General features: G+C 53.6%; 1 protein-coding gene across 3 annotated transcripts in view; it reads right to left on the minus strand.

Moving 5' to 3' along the window:
* TTC21A (tetratricopeptide repeat domain 21A) overlaps positions 1–15,865 on the minus strand; it is a 35,463-nt gene that overhangs the window by 10,720 nt on the left and 8,878 nt on the right. For all 3 annotated transcript variants that reach the window (XM_051852632.3, XM_070051005.2, XM_051852631.3), the window contains exons 7-14: positions 14,448–14,532; positions 11,290–11,388; positions 9,964–10,156; positions 5,683–5,780; positions 5,347–5,547; positions 4,575–4,704; positions 2,181–2,338; positions 1,750–1,965 (exon numbers count right to left, since the gene is read on the minus strand). In XM_051852632.3, coding sequence (XP_051708592.3) covers positions 1,750–1,965; positions 2,181–2,338; positions 4,575–4,704; positions 5,347–5,547; positions 5,683–5,780; positions 9,964–10,156; positions 11,290–11,388; positions 14,448–14,532 — 1,180 coding nt within the window. The remainder of the gene's footprint in view (positions 1–1,749; positions 1,966–2,180; positions 2,339–4,574; positions 4,705–5,346; positions 5,548–5,682; positions 5,781–9,963; positions 10,157–11,289; positions 11,389–14,447; positions 14,533–15,865) is intronic.

Below are 15,865 nucleotides of genomic sequence, written 5' to 3' on the forward strand. Positions count from 1 at the left end.
AGGCCTAGCTGTTGCAGCCACTGGTGGGGAATAAACCAGTGGAAGGAAGATCTCTTTTTCTCTGGGTTACTCTTTCAAATCAATACATCAATCATTAAAAAAAAAAAAATTCCCCACAAAACATGGAGACAGAGCTGGGCTCAGCCGTGGCACACAGAAGTCAAGGATAAGGCGGTCTGCAGAGCAGAGCAGCTCTGGAGGCAGAAAATCCTTTTCAAGTTCATGGCCACGGTTCCAGACGACAGGAGACGATGCCTGACTAGCTTGGGGTACGGGAACCCCCAACTGTAATAACCTGATTATTCGCTGGACCTCAAAACCTGCTGACAGTCTCCCTCCCTATGAGGCCCAGGGCCCATCCCCTTGCACGTTCCTGCTTTTGCTCAAAGACCTTTTCCAGCTGAGGGCCTGTCAGTGGAGTTCTCTTAGGTCCCTCTCTGGGCCTGGAGCCTGCCCCTCTGCTGTTGGCCAGGCGGGCCATCTTTGCACTTTCACTCTGAGCTCTCCAGTTTTTTGAGTGCAGAGAGCAGCGGTTCCATTCTTTGTTGAAAACGAACGTCATTTTTCATTTAATAGGTACAGTTGCTTCATTTCATTATCACAGATGTGAGTCTCGGGCTTTTCGCCGACTCCTTTCGGTTCCTCTTTGACAACGCCCCGGGCTGGCTGTCGTCCAGCAGCCCTGCCCTTCTCCGGGGGTGGGACTGGGTTCCTCCAGGAACGCCCCTGCTTTTCCCGTGCCTTGGCCACATCCTCTGCTCAGAAGGCTCCAAGCCCACACTGGCAGCTCAGGCTTCCTGGCCCAGCACCTGCTTTCTCGTGCTGCGGCCCAGGGTAACTTCTGGGAGCAGAGGGCTCCTCACTGGCTTGCTCACCTTTGTCCCCAGCCCCCATCATAATGCCTGGCGGACGGGAGGTCCTCGGGAACTAGGGACCGACTCAGTGACTGCATGAATCAACTCCTCCTGCACACGGCTGTTCCCTCATTTTGTTACAGAGGGAGAGTCCTTCACTACTTTAGTTCTTTTGTTCCTTTTTATAAGACTTAAGGAAGGAAAATACACGTTTCCACTTTCCCGTCTTTAAGGAAGATGCTAAATCTCTCTCTCTCCCCCAGATCATCCCAGGAGAAGGCTGCAGGTCCCAGTACTGCTGGATCACAGAAGGGTCCTGGACAAGGCCCCTCCCACAAGGTGCTGAGGCCAGCAGCCAGTGAGGCCAAGGAAACACGCAGATTCCAGCCCTGGCCCCAGGCCTTGTCCCCGCCTCCGTGTTCCTCACGGCCTCCACGGACCAGCTGGGGATGCCCAGGTTCTTCCTGCTCTGCCCACCTGGGCTTTCCAAGGCCCTGGAGCTGTCGCATACAGTTAAGCATGTTGTGCACTGCAATACTCCCAGGGGACATAGTTCTTAGAGATCATCATGTGACTGGCCTTGCAGCTGTGCAGTATCCAGTCTGCACAAGCGCTGGTGGTGGCCCTGCTGGGCCTGCCTCCTTGAGATCTTCACGGGGACAGTGAGCAAGCCAGAGAGCAGATCACACAGGATCCACTGGGCTGGGAACTTATCCTGAGGGCAAGGGGAGTCACTGAAGCCTTCAAGGCAGAGAAGGCCCACACTCCCCAAACGGTAAAGGCTCAAACACCAGCACAAGTAGACGTTTGGCAGAACTAAAGAGCTGGGTTTCCAGGCTCTCCTTGGCTTCCAACATGCCCCGCACCCAAGGGAAAAGAGCATGCCATTGCCTACCAGCTCCCCGTTCAGCCGGAGGGCATCTGCCAGTTCCAGTAGGATGGACACCCGCTCGCTGGGCTGCACAGGGTGCCCCCGGAACTTCTTGCCTTCTTCCACCTTCACAGTGGGAAGCTTCATGATCATTTTCAGTGTCTTGATGGCCTCTGCGTGGTCTCCGGACTTGTTGAGTGCCCTGGCCTTGATGAAGTGGTAGAGGGGGTGGTCTCGAACCTAGGAGGAACACAGTACAGCGGGGGCTCCAGTTTGCCTCTGTGGCTGCAAGAAAAGCAGCCATGGAGAAAGCCCCACGAGCCCCAGGAGCCTACCCCTGCCCTTTAGGCCAGCAAGAGAGACAGAGGGAAGCAGGGGGACCCTGGGGTGCGCAGGGGCTGCAGCCAGCTGGGCTTCTGGGTGCTGAGCAGGCACAGGGAACAGAGGACCCCCACCTGGAAGTTGTGGCTGACGCCCAGCTCCAAGCAGTGGGAGCACATGGCAAAGTTGCCTTGAGCCAGGTAGATCTGGGCCATGAGGAGGTGGGAATCCACAAAGGTGGGGTCCAGCTCCAGGCAACACTTCAGGGTGCTGTGGGCATTCTCCAGTTCTCCTAGGAATCACAAATAAACCTCTCCATGTGGGGGTCCTTGGAGAGGCAGAATGAGGTTCAAGTTATTACTCAGAAACAGCCACGCTGGGCACTGGACCGGGCTTTCTACTGCCTCACTCAAGAGTTCCCTGCCTAGGGCCTGCACTGCAGCTCACTAGGCTAATCCTCCGCCTGTGGTGCCGGCACACCGGGTTCTAGTCCCGGTTGGGGTGCCGAATTCTGTCCTGGTTGCCCCTCTTCCAGTCCATCTCTCTGCTGTGGCCCGGGAAGGCAGTGGAGGATGGCCCAGGTGCTTGGGCCCTGCACCTGCATGGGAGACCAGGAGGATGCACCTGGCTCCTGCCTTCAGATCAGCGCAGTGTGCCAGCCGCGGTGGCCATTGGGGGGTGAACCAACGGCAAAGGAAGACCTTTCTCTCTGTCTCTCTCTCACTGTCCACTCTGTCAAAAAAAAAAAAAAAAAAAAAAAAAAAAGAGTTTCCTGCCTAAGACCAGACAAAAGCCAGGAAACCCAACAACTCAGGTGTAACACCCCGCTGGTCCCTGCAGCCCTTGGCTAAGTCACTTTGCTGTTTTACCTGGAGGCTCCAGGGACCACGCACATTTCAATTCCCACACCGAAGAGCAGAACAAAACCTAATAACAACGGCAATGGCAACAGCCACGGTTTATGCAGCACCTGCTCTATATGCCACATGCGAAGGACTTCAGCATGTCTGATTGACATCTGTCCTTATCTGTGAGATGGGAGGCCTGGGGCTCCACTGATGTAAGGCACTCTGCTTGCAGGGGATGAGGTGAGCACTCCAATGCAGGCCCTTCAGAGCTCCGAGCCCAAGGGCACCGGGGGCCGAGGAGCCTGCCAGGCTGGTGTTTCTGGGGTGGTGGTAGCGGCCTGGGCATGCATGTGATGTACTGCTAGGCGAGCCCCCCTTTTCTCTGCGGCTGTGTCCCTCAGCAGCTTCTGCTTGGGGTCCATAACCTGGTGGGTGGGGAAAACCCTGCTGCCAGGTCCCAAACTCCCTGCTCCTTCCCTGTGAGCTGTGGAAATGGGAAGAGGTCACCATGGCAACCTAAGCAGCAAGAGGCTGTGCTTTGGCCCCAGATCTGCTGGCTACAGTCCTCCCTCCCGGCCTTGTCCCCAGGAGACCTCGAAGTTGTGGGCAGACTAGCACCCAGATGAGCGGGGGTGGGGGATGAAGACGGGGCAGTGCTGAAGGGCAGACATGGCTACTGGACTCTGGATCCTTGGAAGCCCTCAGGACACCAGAGCAGCCTGGGGTGGGACAGACAGGGTTTGGGTCCCAGCAGTGCTCCCAACTCCAGCTTCCTGCTAATGTACACCCCAGGAGGCAGCAGGTGACAGCTCAACACTTGGATATCTGGCACCCACATGGGAGACCCAGATGGAACGCCAGGCTTCTGGTTTTGACCTGTCCCAGCCCTAGTCCAGTCCAGACTATAATGGGCATTTGTGAAATGAAGTGGGAGATTTTTGTTTGTCTTTCTGCCTTTCAAATAAATAAATGACTTATTTACTTGAGAGGCTGAGTTAGAGAGGGAGAGACAGAGAGAGGGAGGTCTTCCATCCACTGATTAACTCCCCAAATGACCACAAAGGCTGGAGCTGGACAGATCCAGAGCCAGGAGCTTCCTCCAGGTCTCCCACACAGTGCAGGGGTCCACACACTTAGGCCATCTTCTACTGCTTTCCCAGGCCACAGCAGAGAGCTGGATCAGAAGTGCAGGGGCAAAGACTTGAACTGGCACCCATATGAGATGCCAGTGTTACACACGATGCTTAACCTACTATGCCACAGCACTGGCCCTGGATTAAAAAAATTATTTAAAATAAATAAATAAAAATAAAATGCAAGCTCCGTGAGAGAATTTTTTTTGCCTATTTTGAGTACTACTTTATCCAAGTTCAATAACTATAACCTGCACAGATCAAGTTAGTCATCCAAAAATGGCCTGGATGGGAGAGACCCCTGCTGGTGCAGGTCAGAAGATCCCTGGGGGACTGGAAGCTGGAAGGAGCAGGCAGGCCTGGTAAGAGGCCCATTGTGTCTCTGTGCAGTCTGTGTTTAAAGTATCCCAGGCAGGGAGCCTGTGGACACATCTTGTGGACAAGGATTTGGGGGTGAGCGAACAGAAATCCCAGCAGGTGCCTGAGCAGACGAACAGGGCTGTGAGAAGACACAACCCTGCCTGGTCTCCAGGATCCACTGGCTTACCTGAGAGATACTTGATCTGAGCCATCACATACATGGAGTCGAACAGAGCTGGTGCTGCCTTGACCACAGGAGTCAAGATCACGGTGACTTGGTTAAGAAGTGGAGCCACGATCTGGCCGGGTGCCCGGGGCTGCGGGAGCACAGGGGACCTGCTGTGTGGTCTGCTGCTCTGAGAGACACTCACGAGGCAGGACTCCTGCTTTATCCCACACTAGTTTATGACCCGCTCTTCCTAGAGCCTGAGCTCCAGAGAACGGGGACCCTGTTCTGCTCACTCTCGTCTCCCTGGTACCCAGGGTGATGTCTGGCACAGGGCACAGCACCCAGCAGATACCTGCTGAACGACGCGCTGTGAGGCGTGGAGGGGCTACCAAGACACATGAAAATACAGTCCTTGTCCACAAGGGACCTTAACTGGCCTAGAAAGTGGCATGAGCAAGTCAAGATGAACACATACCTTAGAAGGCTCCGGAAAAATGGGGAGCCAAGTTCTAATCCAGGGTAAAGGCAGGGTAGAGGCCAACACCCTCCTCCTCCAAGGGTGCTCCCTGGGCCAGCAGCATCAGCATCGCCTGGGAGCTGGTCAGGGCTGCGAGGCTCTCACAGTCAGCATTTGCACTGGGACAACCACCTCCCAGCTGATCTGTGCACTGCACATTCAAGTTTGAAAAGCACTGGTTTCCCCCACCCCAGCCCCACTCCAGCCTGGGGACTGTGCCCTATCCAAACCTGCACCTCAAAGCCCTGCCGTGAAGATGGACCCTTCCCTAACCTGCTTAGGGCAGAAGAGCAAGTACTCTTTGGCCACGCAGACCAGGAAGGGCGGGTCCAGCTTTTCAAAGTACTCGCAGCCCATGGGGAGGCCTCGCATGCCGCAGAAGTGGAGCTCCACGGCCTCCTGGAGCAGCGCCGTGACCTCCTGTTCCCCCTTGCTCTTCCTGGAGGCCAGAAGAGCCTGGAGGAAAACCAGCACCTGCAGAAGCGAGGCCCGAGTCTCAGGGGCAAAGTGGAGGCGCAGGCCACCTCGGCTGTTCCCTGCTGGAAGAGGGCAGTGGGAAGAGGGCAGGGGACACGACCCGGAGCCCTCCACGCCCCCGGGAGTGCTGACCTTCGACTTCCCTAGGGACTGCTGCACCTCCTTCAGGAATTCCAGCTGGTGCCCCGCCTCTTCCAGGTGGCCCTCCAAGATCTGGCACCAGATGATCCCTGTGAATGGACAGAACGAGGCTGAGCAGCCCACAGGGTCAAGGACACGGGTGAGACAGAGGAAGGAAGGTGTCCCAGGGCAGATCTCTCCCAGCGTCTTCTCAAAGTGTGAAACACCCGCAAAGGAAAGAATTCAAATCATACGGGCAAATGTAGAAAAGCAACTCCAGCTCATCCTCTGGCTTAACAATTCTGTCTCTACAGGTGACCACCAGTAAGCATGTGGGGGCTATTCCTTCCAACACTGTTTTAAGTATATGTTATTAATGTACGTACACACACAGATGAGCCTACCAATGGTTTCAAGACGTGCATACACATGGCAATCAAAGTGCATATATACCACCTTACAACTTTATATATGATGGACTTGTTTTCCCATCACTTCATACAAGCCTACCCCATTCTCTTTACTGACAATACACACAATATTCTGCGGATATAACCATTTAACATTTGCATATTTAGCTTGTTTACAGTGTTTTTGTATTACGATGCCATGGTGAGTATTTTCCTATGTTCTAATTCCTGAACTAGAGCTGACGAGTCAAGAGGCATGAATATCTAATATGCATACAGATGGGCAGACAAGAGTTTATCCTAACAGCTGAGACATACATGTCCCGTGCTAGAGTACCTGGGTTTGATACCCAGCTTCTAGCTAACACAGACCCTAGGAGGCAGCTGTGATGGCTCAACTGGATTCCTGACATCCATGTGGAAGACTTGGGTTGAGTTCCTGCACCCCAGCTTCATCCCCAGCCTGGTCCTTGTTCCACCCTGACCATTGTGGGCACCTGGGAGTAAAGCAGGACATAGGAACTCTGTCTATCCGCCTCTCAAAAAACTCATTTAATTAATCACCAACAGATAAGGCCAACTTGCTCTCTGGAGTTATCTGAATTTACATTATTGCCAAGAATTTTAAGTGTCCTTTCCCAACAAATTCACAGGCTGATCTTTGCCAATTTAGAAACTGAAAAGGAACCAGTTTCAATCCACATCTTTATTAGGGAGAATACTAATCTTTTCACAGCCTTTCCTTTTTTGCTGTGAGTTGCCTGTTCATAGCCTACTTGTTTTTATTTTTGGGTGCTGTTTTTGTCTGACCTACTAAGATGAACCAGTGTTGCATTTTCTACATGCTTCCCACCTATATTTTAACTATGTTTTTACCTTGTCTATCACCATCTAGTATTTATGCAAATAGATAGAATAGTTGCCTCTACAACTTCTGAGCCTGTAATCAGGTTTAAAAATCCTAATTTTATGTTCAAATACTTAATGCACCTGGAATTTGAATATGGTGTGAGGCAGGGAATGGCATGCGCGTATATACGTATGCATTTTTTATTTTACAATGGAAAGCCAGGTGTTCAAGCAGGAGTCACTGAACAACCTACTGGTTTGCAACCAGGACTTCCATGTCTCGTTTGTCTGTTTATTCCACAGGCGCCGGCCTCGGGCTGACTTACTCTCTGTGGTTTTGTGATACGCTTTGATGCTGAGAGTACCACTCTCGGTTCCTCTTACTCGTTTCACAGATAATTTCCCGGGTGTTCGGGAGCACTCACGCCTCCTCACTGTTGTCCTCATCGCCACCTTGGTGAGTGAGTTACTTCCTGGCCACTATTTGGCCTGCCCACGGGCTTCTTCACTCGCTAATGACGTTTTCCATGTTCAGCAACGCTCTTTTGTTCTCTGTGCCTCTTTCATAGCAGTCTGTTCTCAACTTGACATAAAAGCTTGGCCAAACACACTGCAGGTGTTTTGGAGGAGAAAAGTCTTTTCTGCACCCAGCCTCACCTCTGCTGCTCCAAGGGCCACTGCTCTGCATGGTCCACTCGGCCCCTCTTCCAGGCTGCTGGCAGATTTACAAATAAAGGACTAGACCGCTGAGCGCTAGTTGCCAGGCAGATTTCCCAAACTGTTAGGGTCACTAGTTTTCCCACAGCGAGCAGATAGGATGGTGACTCCAGGCACACAAGTGGGTAGGGCTTGGGCTGGGGTGAGTGACACAGGTTTTCTGGCCACTGCACTTCCCTCTGGCTGACTGCTGGGGCTCTCCCTGATAAAAGAACATTTTAGGGGATTTTGCCTGTGTGCTGAGCAGCCTGGCCTTTTTGTCCTTCAAGTCCCTGGGCCAAGTGGGAAGTCACCTGACCCAAGGCCCATGAGAGAGAGGCTCCTGGATGCCTGTCCCTGGGCTGGGCATGGCTCCACCCCCCCCCCCAGGGTCTTCTCACTGCCTGCTGCCCTGCCTGACTCGCAGCCCCTGGCCGCCCTGAGCTGCTTCTTCAGTCTTGACTAGAGCTCTTTGGGGAAAGCTCATTCGCTAGCTGACCCAGCTCTGCCCATGCCAACTTAGGGGTTTCTAGCTCTACCTGGAATTGTCATGTGTTTGATATCATTAACCTTGCACCTTGGGCTGGTGCCGCGGCTCACTAGGCTAATCCTCCGCCTTGCGGCGCCGGCACACCAGGTTCTAGTCCCGGTCGGGGCGCTGGATTCTGTCCCAGTTGCCCCTCTTCCAGGCCAGCTCTCTGCTGTGGCCCAGGAGTGCAGTGGAGGATGGCCCAAGTGCTTGGGCCCTGCACCCCATGGGAGACCAGGATAAGTACCTGGCTCCTGCCATCGGATCAGTGCGGTGCGCCGGCCACAGTGCGCTGGCCGCAGCGGCCATTGGAGGGTGAACCAACGGCAAAAGGAGGACTTTTCTCTCTGTCTCTCTCTCTCACTGTCCACTCTGCCTGTCAAAAAAAAAAAAAAAAAAAAAAAACGAAACCTTGCATCTTGTAGAAATTCGAAGTTCTCCAAAGTTGCTGGTCCTACTGAACCATGTTGCTGGGCTGCAATGGATTTGTTATCTGTTCAGAATGTCTTTTACAATTTTCAGAGGATGTAGGACGGGAGGAGAGACATGGATCTGAGGGGCCAGCCTGGCAGAAACCATGAGCATCTACTCAGAGGATACTGGGAATAAGAGGAGCCTGGAGGGTGGGGCAAATGTGCCTGACTTGCCCTCGGGCCAGGGCAGGAAACGACCAGCTCTCAGCACTGGGTCACATGGCTTCCTCAACCCAAATCAAATGTGGTCATTTAGAATACACCAGAGGGGGCCAGCGACACCAGCTGCAGTGCCCACATCCCATATGGGTGCTGGTTCCAGTCCCAGCTGCTCCATATTCCATCCAGCTCCCTGATAATGGAGCAAAGAAAATGGGCAGGCTATACCATACTGTCTGGAGAAGCACACTTTAGTGTGCACACATCCCATATGAGAGGATGGGTTTGGATCCTAACTCCTCCACTTCTCATCCCTGTCCTGGTTCATGTCCTGGCTGCTCCACTTCCAACCCAGCTCTCTGCTATAGCCTGGGAAAGCAGTGGAAGACGGGCCAAGTGCTTGGGTCCCTGCACCCATGTGGAAGACCCAGAAGAAGTTCCTGGCTCTTGGTTTTGGTCTGACCCAGCACTGCCCGTTGTGGCCATTTGGAGAGAACCTGTGGATGGAAGATCTCTGTCTCCCCCTCTCTTCCTCTGTAACTATACCTTTCAAATAAATAAAATCAACCTAAAAAAAAAAATGTGCCAGAGACCATGGTATGGGAAGTTTTGAGGGAAAAAAAAGTGTAAAATGAAAATGGGAATGTGGAGGAAATTATTTGACATTTATAGAAGGGATTTGTAAAAAAGCATCTGGACAGGGAAATAAAACTCTCAGAATAACCATTGCTGGTGGCCTTCAGTTCTGGGACCTGCGGGGGAGGCACATATGGAGGCATGTGTGCGTGTGCATGTGTGTGTGTGTGCGAGTGTGTGAGCGTCTGTGTCTGCACGTGTGTGTGAGTACACGTGTGTAAGTGTGTGTGCATGTGTGAGCAGGGCATGGGGGTGGGACTGTCTCCAACGCTGGTCTCCAAGGGGAAGCAGGGCCCACCAAGTAGAAGGTTGAGGTTGCCAGTCTTCCGGGAGAGCCAGTTTGGACAACTAGGGACTGATTTTGACCACACTTCTGAGCAGTCCCGTACCTCTCACTTCCACGCCTGTGGATCTGCAGAAGGCCACCCCGTCACGCAGCGTACCCCTCAACTCACAGACCCTCTGTGGAGAACGGCTCCTCCTCTAGACCCCCGGAGGCTGCGCTGGGCTCCCAACCCCGCCCCTCCTGGCCTGTACTGACCTGTCAAGGCAGCCACGCTGCCCTCGTCCAGCTTCATGGCCTCTGAGTACCACAGAAACGCCTCCTTCACCTGGTTCCGCAGGACGAGGAGGTAGCCCAGCTCGGTGGCCGCCTGGGCGTAGGAAGGGGTGGCCAGGAAGATGCGCTCCATGAAGCTCCCCACCAGCTGGAGAACGGCCTGGTGCCTCCCACACTGCACAGAACAGGCACGTGGGGACGGGGAGTCCCGTCAGTCCAGCCCTCCTCAGCAAGGGCACGCTAGGAATGGGGGACGCCCTGGCAGGGCTGTGCAGCCTTAGGAACCTGCCTCGGCCACAGGGACCTCCCAAGGACCCATCTCCTGTCTGGCCAAGCGTTCACAAAGAGGTTTTTCAAAGACTAAAGCTGGGAGAGAGAAGCCCTTTATGCCCCGTCTTGGGCAGCGCTCCCGCCAGCCACCATCTGCCCCCCGCCCCGTGTGGAGTGCACGCACAGACGGAGGGAGAGGAGGCATCCTCGTGGCCTCCCACTCTGTACTTCGGTCCCCAAGGTCCCAGAGCTGTCTACGTTCTTAGTTTTGCTTTGGGGCCGCAGGATCTGACAGGGACACAGATCCTTGGACAAGCTGCTCTATTTGGACCTTCGTTGGTGTCAAACAGACCTAAGAAGACTGGCAGCTGCCCCAGGCTGATTCCATAAACATAAATACTGGAGGGGCTGGCACGGTGGCATAGTGGGTAAAGCCACTGCCTGCAGTGCTGGCATCCCATATGGGTGCCTATTCGAGTCCCGGCTGCTTCACTTCTGATCCAGCTCTCTGCTGTGGCCTGGGAGAGCAATAGAAGATGGCCCAAGTCCTTGGGCCCCTGCACCCGCATGGGAGACCTGGAAGAAGCTCCTGTCTCCTGTCTTCAAATCAGTGCAGATCTGGCCGTTATGGCCAATTGGGAAGTGAACCAGTGGATGAAGACCTCTCTCTCTGCTTCTCCTTCTCTCTCTGTGTAACTCTTTCAAATAAATAAATAAAATCTTCAAAAAAATAAATAAATACTGGAGCTGGGTGCCCCAGCACCTGAAGCCAGGGCTGGACGTGGCTCTTCTGCAGAATGGCTGGGACACTGCCTTCTTTCCCAAAGTAAGGCACCTTAAGACCCCACGAGGAGCATCTGAGCCAAGGATATCCAGCCCACATGTCAGTCATCAGCCAGAGGCAAGGAATAGCCACAGAGGATGGGCTAAGTTTGAAGTAGAAGGAGAGGCTCCGGTGTGCAGGGGGCTCCCCGGGGGAGCTGAGGTCCCCTAAGGAAAGCAAGGAGACCATGCCAGAAGCCAGGGGAGACTTCTTACCAGCCTGCTAACCACCAGAACTTTTTCCAGATGGAGTCTTGGATTTTGGGGCTCGCTCATCTCCAGCGCCTTAATCAGGTTGCTAACATGATCAGCAGCCTGCCGGGACAAAACAGACAACGTCAAAGGCAGCATGCAGAGCCAGGGTTGGGCAGTGGCTCTCAGCCCTGGCTGCACATTAGCATCAATTGGGAGATGTAAAAAATACCCATGCTCAGGCATCGCCCAAGCCCGAGACTCAGATGAAACCAGGCTGGGGTGGTCCTGGCGTTAAGAATTATTTCAAAACCTCCCAGGTGGAGCTTGCTGGAACATTATTCAGCTAGGACCTGGCACTACCCCTCAATTCTGAGTTTGTGATGAGAAGCTGCCCGTTCAGACCTACTGAGGCAGAGCCAGGAGCAAGGTCATACAAGGGTCTACACCATAGCAGGCCAGGACTTTGGCAAACCACCTGGGCTAGCACGGGGCCTCTGCTCCATGTTGCTATTTGTCACCGTATTGGCACCTCTGTCAGTACAGAAAACCCTCCCAACAGCTCTGTAGGTCAATGTCACTGCCCAAACTTCCCACTACAGCAGTGAAGGGTCAGAAGGGTCAGGCAATCAGTCTGCCAGCTAGGGTTCTGGTTTTTGTTGTTGCTGTTTGTATGTGTGTGTGTATGTGTATATTTATTTCCATCTGCTTGAGAAAGCAAGAGCCAGAGAGAGAGTGAGAGAGAAGGAGAAAGGGAGAAGGAGGGAGGGAGGGAGAGAAACAGATCTTCCATTCTTTAGTTCAGTCCTCAAATGCCTGCAATAGCCAGGGTTGGGACTCTCATCTGGGCCTAACATGTGGCTAACAGGAACCCAAGCACTTGGGCCATTATCTGCTGCCTTCCAGGTGCATTAGCAGGAAGCTGGATGCAAAGCGTGGAACAGCTGGGACTCAAACCAGCACTGCAATCGGAGATGTGGGCGTCCCGAGCAGTGGCTTGACGCCCTGCACTACAGTGCCTGCCCGGAGCTTGGGTTCTTCCTGAGGAACTTGCGCCCTCTCCTCACCCAGAAGGAGGGAGTTCTTGGTTCTGGCAGCAACCTAGTGTCAAAGGAGAAACCCAGGCAGTGACGGCCCACAGGCCAGGGTTTGAGGTGAGGCACACAAGGCTACTGTATGTGAACTCTGCCGCTGGGATTAACCCCCAGGCCAGGGCCCAGAAAGGCCTGCCCAGGTGCTGAGGATGGTTTTGTTCTTTGGTTCCCACCTAGAGGCAGTGCTGGGGCCCTCGTTGAAGGTTCCTTCTAAATATGGTCTGTCCCCTCCATCTCACCCCACCCCACCAAACCCACAATCTCAGAGCTGTGCAGCAGGAACCGGAAGTTGCCTCTTCCTGCCGTGACCCCACAGAGACTCTCAATTTGCTCCAGGCTCCACAAACCAGTGCACTTTGTTTATTCAAAAGGTGATGCTTCAGCTAAAAATACAAACTCTTTTTTTTTTTTTTTTTGAAAGCAACACATCTGAACACCAATGTTTCATTAAGAATTCTAGAAGTGGGTGTTGTGGTGCAGTGGGCTCAGCTGCCACTCGGGACGCTCACATGCCACGTCCGAGTGCCAACTCAGGGTCTCGGCTGCTCTGCTTCCCACCCAGTCCCTGCTAACGCGTCCTGGGAGGCAGCAGAAGATAACTCAAGTGCCTGGGCCCCTGCCACCCACGTGGAGACTGAGATGGGGTTCTGGACTCGGAGGTTTGGCTTGGTCCAGCCCTGGCTGTTGCAGACATTAGGGGAGTAAATCAGCAGAGAGAAGTTCTTTCTTTGTCTCTGTGTACGTTGCTCTACATTTCAAGTAAATTAAAATAAATAAAAAAAATAGTAATAATAAAAGGAATCATAGGTGTTCCTGACTGCTTTTGAGGACTATGTTGGATTTCTTTGGAAAACACCAAGGCTTAGGGGCTAGCTACTATCTGGTCATTTTCCAGGCAATTCCATAACCATTCCCTTAAACAATGGCATTTCTTGGGGGCTGGCACTGTGGTGTAGCAGGTAAAGCTGTCACCTGCAGTGCTGGCATCCCATGTGAGTGCTGGTTCAGGTCCCAGCTACTCCACTTCTGATCCAGCTCTCTGCTGTGGCCTGGGAAAGCAGTGGAAGATGGCCCAAGTGCTTGGGCCCCTGTACCCACATGGGAGACCCGGAAGAAGCTCCTGGCTCCTAACTTCGGATTGGCCCAACTCTGGCTGTTGCAGCCACTGGGTGGGTGGGGGTGGGGGAGTAAACCAGCGGGTGGAAGACCTCTCTTTGTCTCTGCTCTCTGTATCTCTGCCTTATAGTTAAATAAATAAATCTTTTTTTTAAAAAATGGCATTTCTTGAATTCTGAAACACTGCCCTGACCTCTGTTAACACTGACTGAAATTTACAGTGTGCCAGGCACTGCTCTCCACTTCCTGCCTCATCTCATTTAGTCATTTCCACAACCTCACACTTGTGTGCCATCACGTCCACTCAATGCGTGAGGAGCCCGAGGCTTGGCCGGGTCCCTGGCCAGGTTCCCATTGCAAGCACAAGGCCGAGCCAGTGTCACCCTCACTACCAAAGTCTTGAGCTGCATGGCCCAAAGGGCCAAATCGGAGCAGACCCCTGCCCTCTTAGCAGCAAGGGCTGGGGTGGGATGGAGAGGAGGCAGCTCAGATCCAGGGGCTCCCCTAAGGCCTTGAGGTTGGGGATGCTACAGGTTACGAGGGCTTCCTCCTCACGTCTGTCTCAGGGTTCAGAGTCTGAGTCCTCGGGCCGGAGCCTCAGCTCACTAGGCTAATCCTCCGCCTTGCGGCGCCAGCACCCCAGGTTCTAGTCCTGGTCGGGGCGCCGGATTCTGTCCCGGTTGCCCCTCTTCCAGGCCAGCTCTCTGCTGTGGCCAGGGAGTGCAGTGGAGGATGGCCCAGGTGCTTGGGCCCTGCACCCCATGGGAGACCAGGAAAAGCACCTGGCTCCTGGCTCCTGCCATCGGATCAGCGTGGTGCGCTGGCCGCAGTGCGCAGCGGCCATTGGAGGGTGAACCAACGGCAAAGGAAGACCTTTCTCCCTGTCTCTCTCTCTCACTGTCCACTCTGCCTGTAAAACAAACAAACAAACAAACAAACACCCACCAGAGTCTGAGTCCTGAAACAACTTACCGTGGTCATGTTGCCTTCTCTTGCGAGCTCGTGCACAGCCAGCATTTGGTAGGCATCAATACTGTTCTCGTCCCTCTCCAGGATTCTGAAATGGGAAGGACAGCCATGTGAATCGGTGTCAAGAGGCAAGACTGGGACAAGCAGGTTGGCAACTTCTTTTTTTTTTTTTTTTTGCCGGCGCCACAAGGCGGAGGATTAGCCTAGTGAGCCACTGCACCCACCCTGTCTTTTAATATCCATTCTCCCCTTCTTTTAATGACATAATTTCCAAATTAGCCAGCCACATGCTTGCCCAGGCTAAAGACTACATTTCCCAGGCTCCACTGCAGCTTCAGTGTGGTCATGTGACTGAGTTCTGACCAATGAGAAGCACATCAGAGTGATAAGCGCCAACAAACTTTCCCTTCCTGCTCTTCCCTCCTTCCTGCTGGCTGGAATGTGGACCATGTGAACAACACTGGAGGAACAGTAGAGCAACAAGAGGGAAGGGGCCTGGGACCCCACATTGTTAAGCCACCATCCTAGAAGTTGAACGACCAGACTTCTGAGAGAGGAATGGCCTTCTATGCTCTGTGCCCTGTATCTTTGAGAACTGTTACAGAGACTCATCCATACCACCTGACTAATCAGATGGGAACACAGTACCATGGTCTGGGGTGGGGGGCAGGCAGAAAGGTGCCCAGCAGCAGTCTGACTTAAGATGGAAAGAAAAAACGGGGTGTGGTGTAGCAGGTAAAGCCGCCACCTGCAGTGCCAGCATCCCATATGGGTGCTGGTTCACGTCCTAGCTGCTCCACTTCTGATCCAGCTCCCTGCTATGGTCTGGGAAAGCAGTGGAAGATGGCCCAAGTGCTTGGGCTCCTGCACCCATGTGGGAGACCTGGAAGAAGCTTGTGCTCCTGGCTTCAGATTGGCACAGCTCCGGCCATTGTAGCCATTTGGGGAGGGAACCAGCGGATGGAAGACCTTCCCCCCCGGCCCCCGCCTCTGCTGTTGAGGCTGCTGCCTCTTTGTAACTCTGCCTTTCAAATAAATAAAAAGTAAATATTTTTAAAAAGCACAATATAGACTAACTATGCATGGACTGTGGTATCACACTCAACCTGTTGGCAACAAACACTGGCTCCTTGCATGTGGGTGCACAGGGCCAGGGCGAGGGAGCCTATGTACGCCCACGGTTGTGGCCTTCAGCCAGGTGCTTCCAGGTAAGCTTGCTGGCCCAAGGCCCAGATTCCAAAGCAGGCTTTCAGGACCCTGGCCAGGTCTACATTGTGAGAGGGGAGCTGAGGGCTCGCTATGACATTAAACACATGGCACCTGCAGGCTGGCCAGGGTGCGACAGCTTTGGATCTGCCACCTCTCTGCAAGATTCAAGGGGGCGGAGGGCGGGCATCTGGCCTCACAGATGACTTGCCAAT

Source organism: Oryctolagus cuniculus, chromosome 10, assembly GCF_051225735.1.
Source record: "Oryctolagus cuniculus isolate XC-2025 breed Fujian yellow rabbit chromosome 10, ASM5122573v1, whole genome shotgun sequence".
Classification (NCBI taxonomy): Eukaryota; Metazoa; Chordata; class Mammalia; order Lagomorpha; family Leporidae; genus Oryctolagus; species Oryctolagus cuniculus.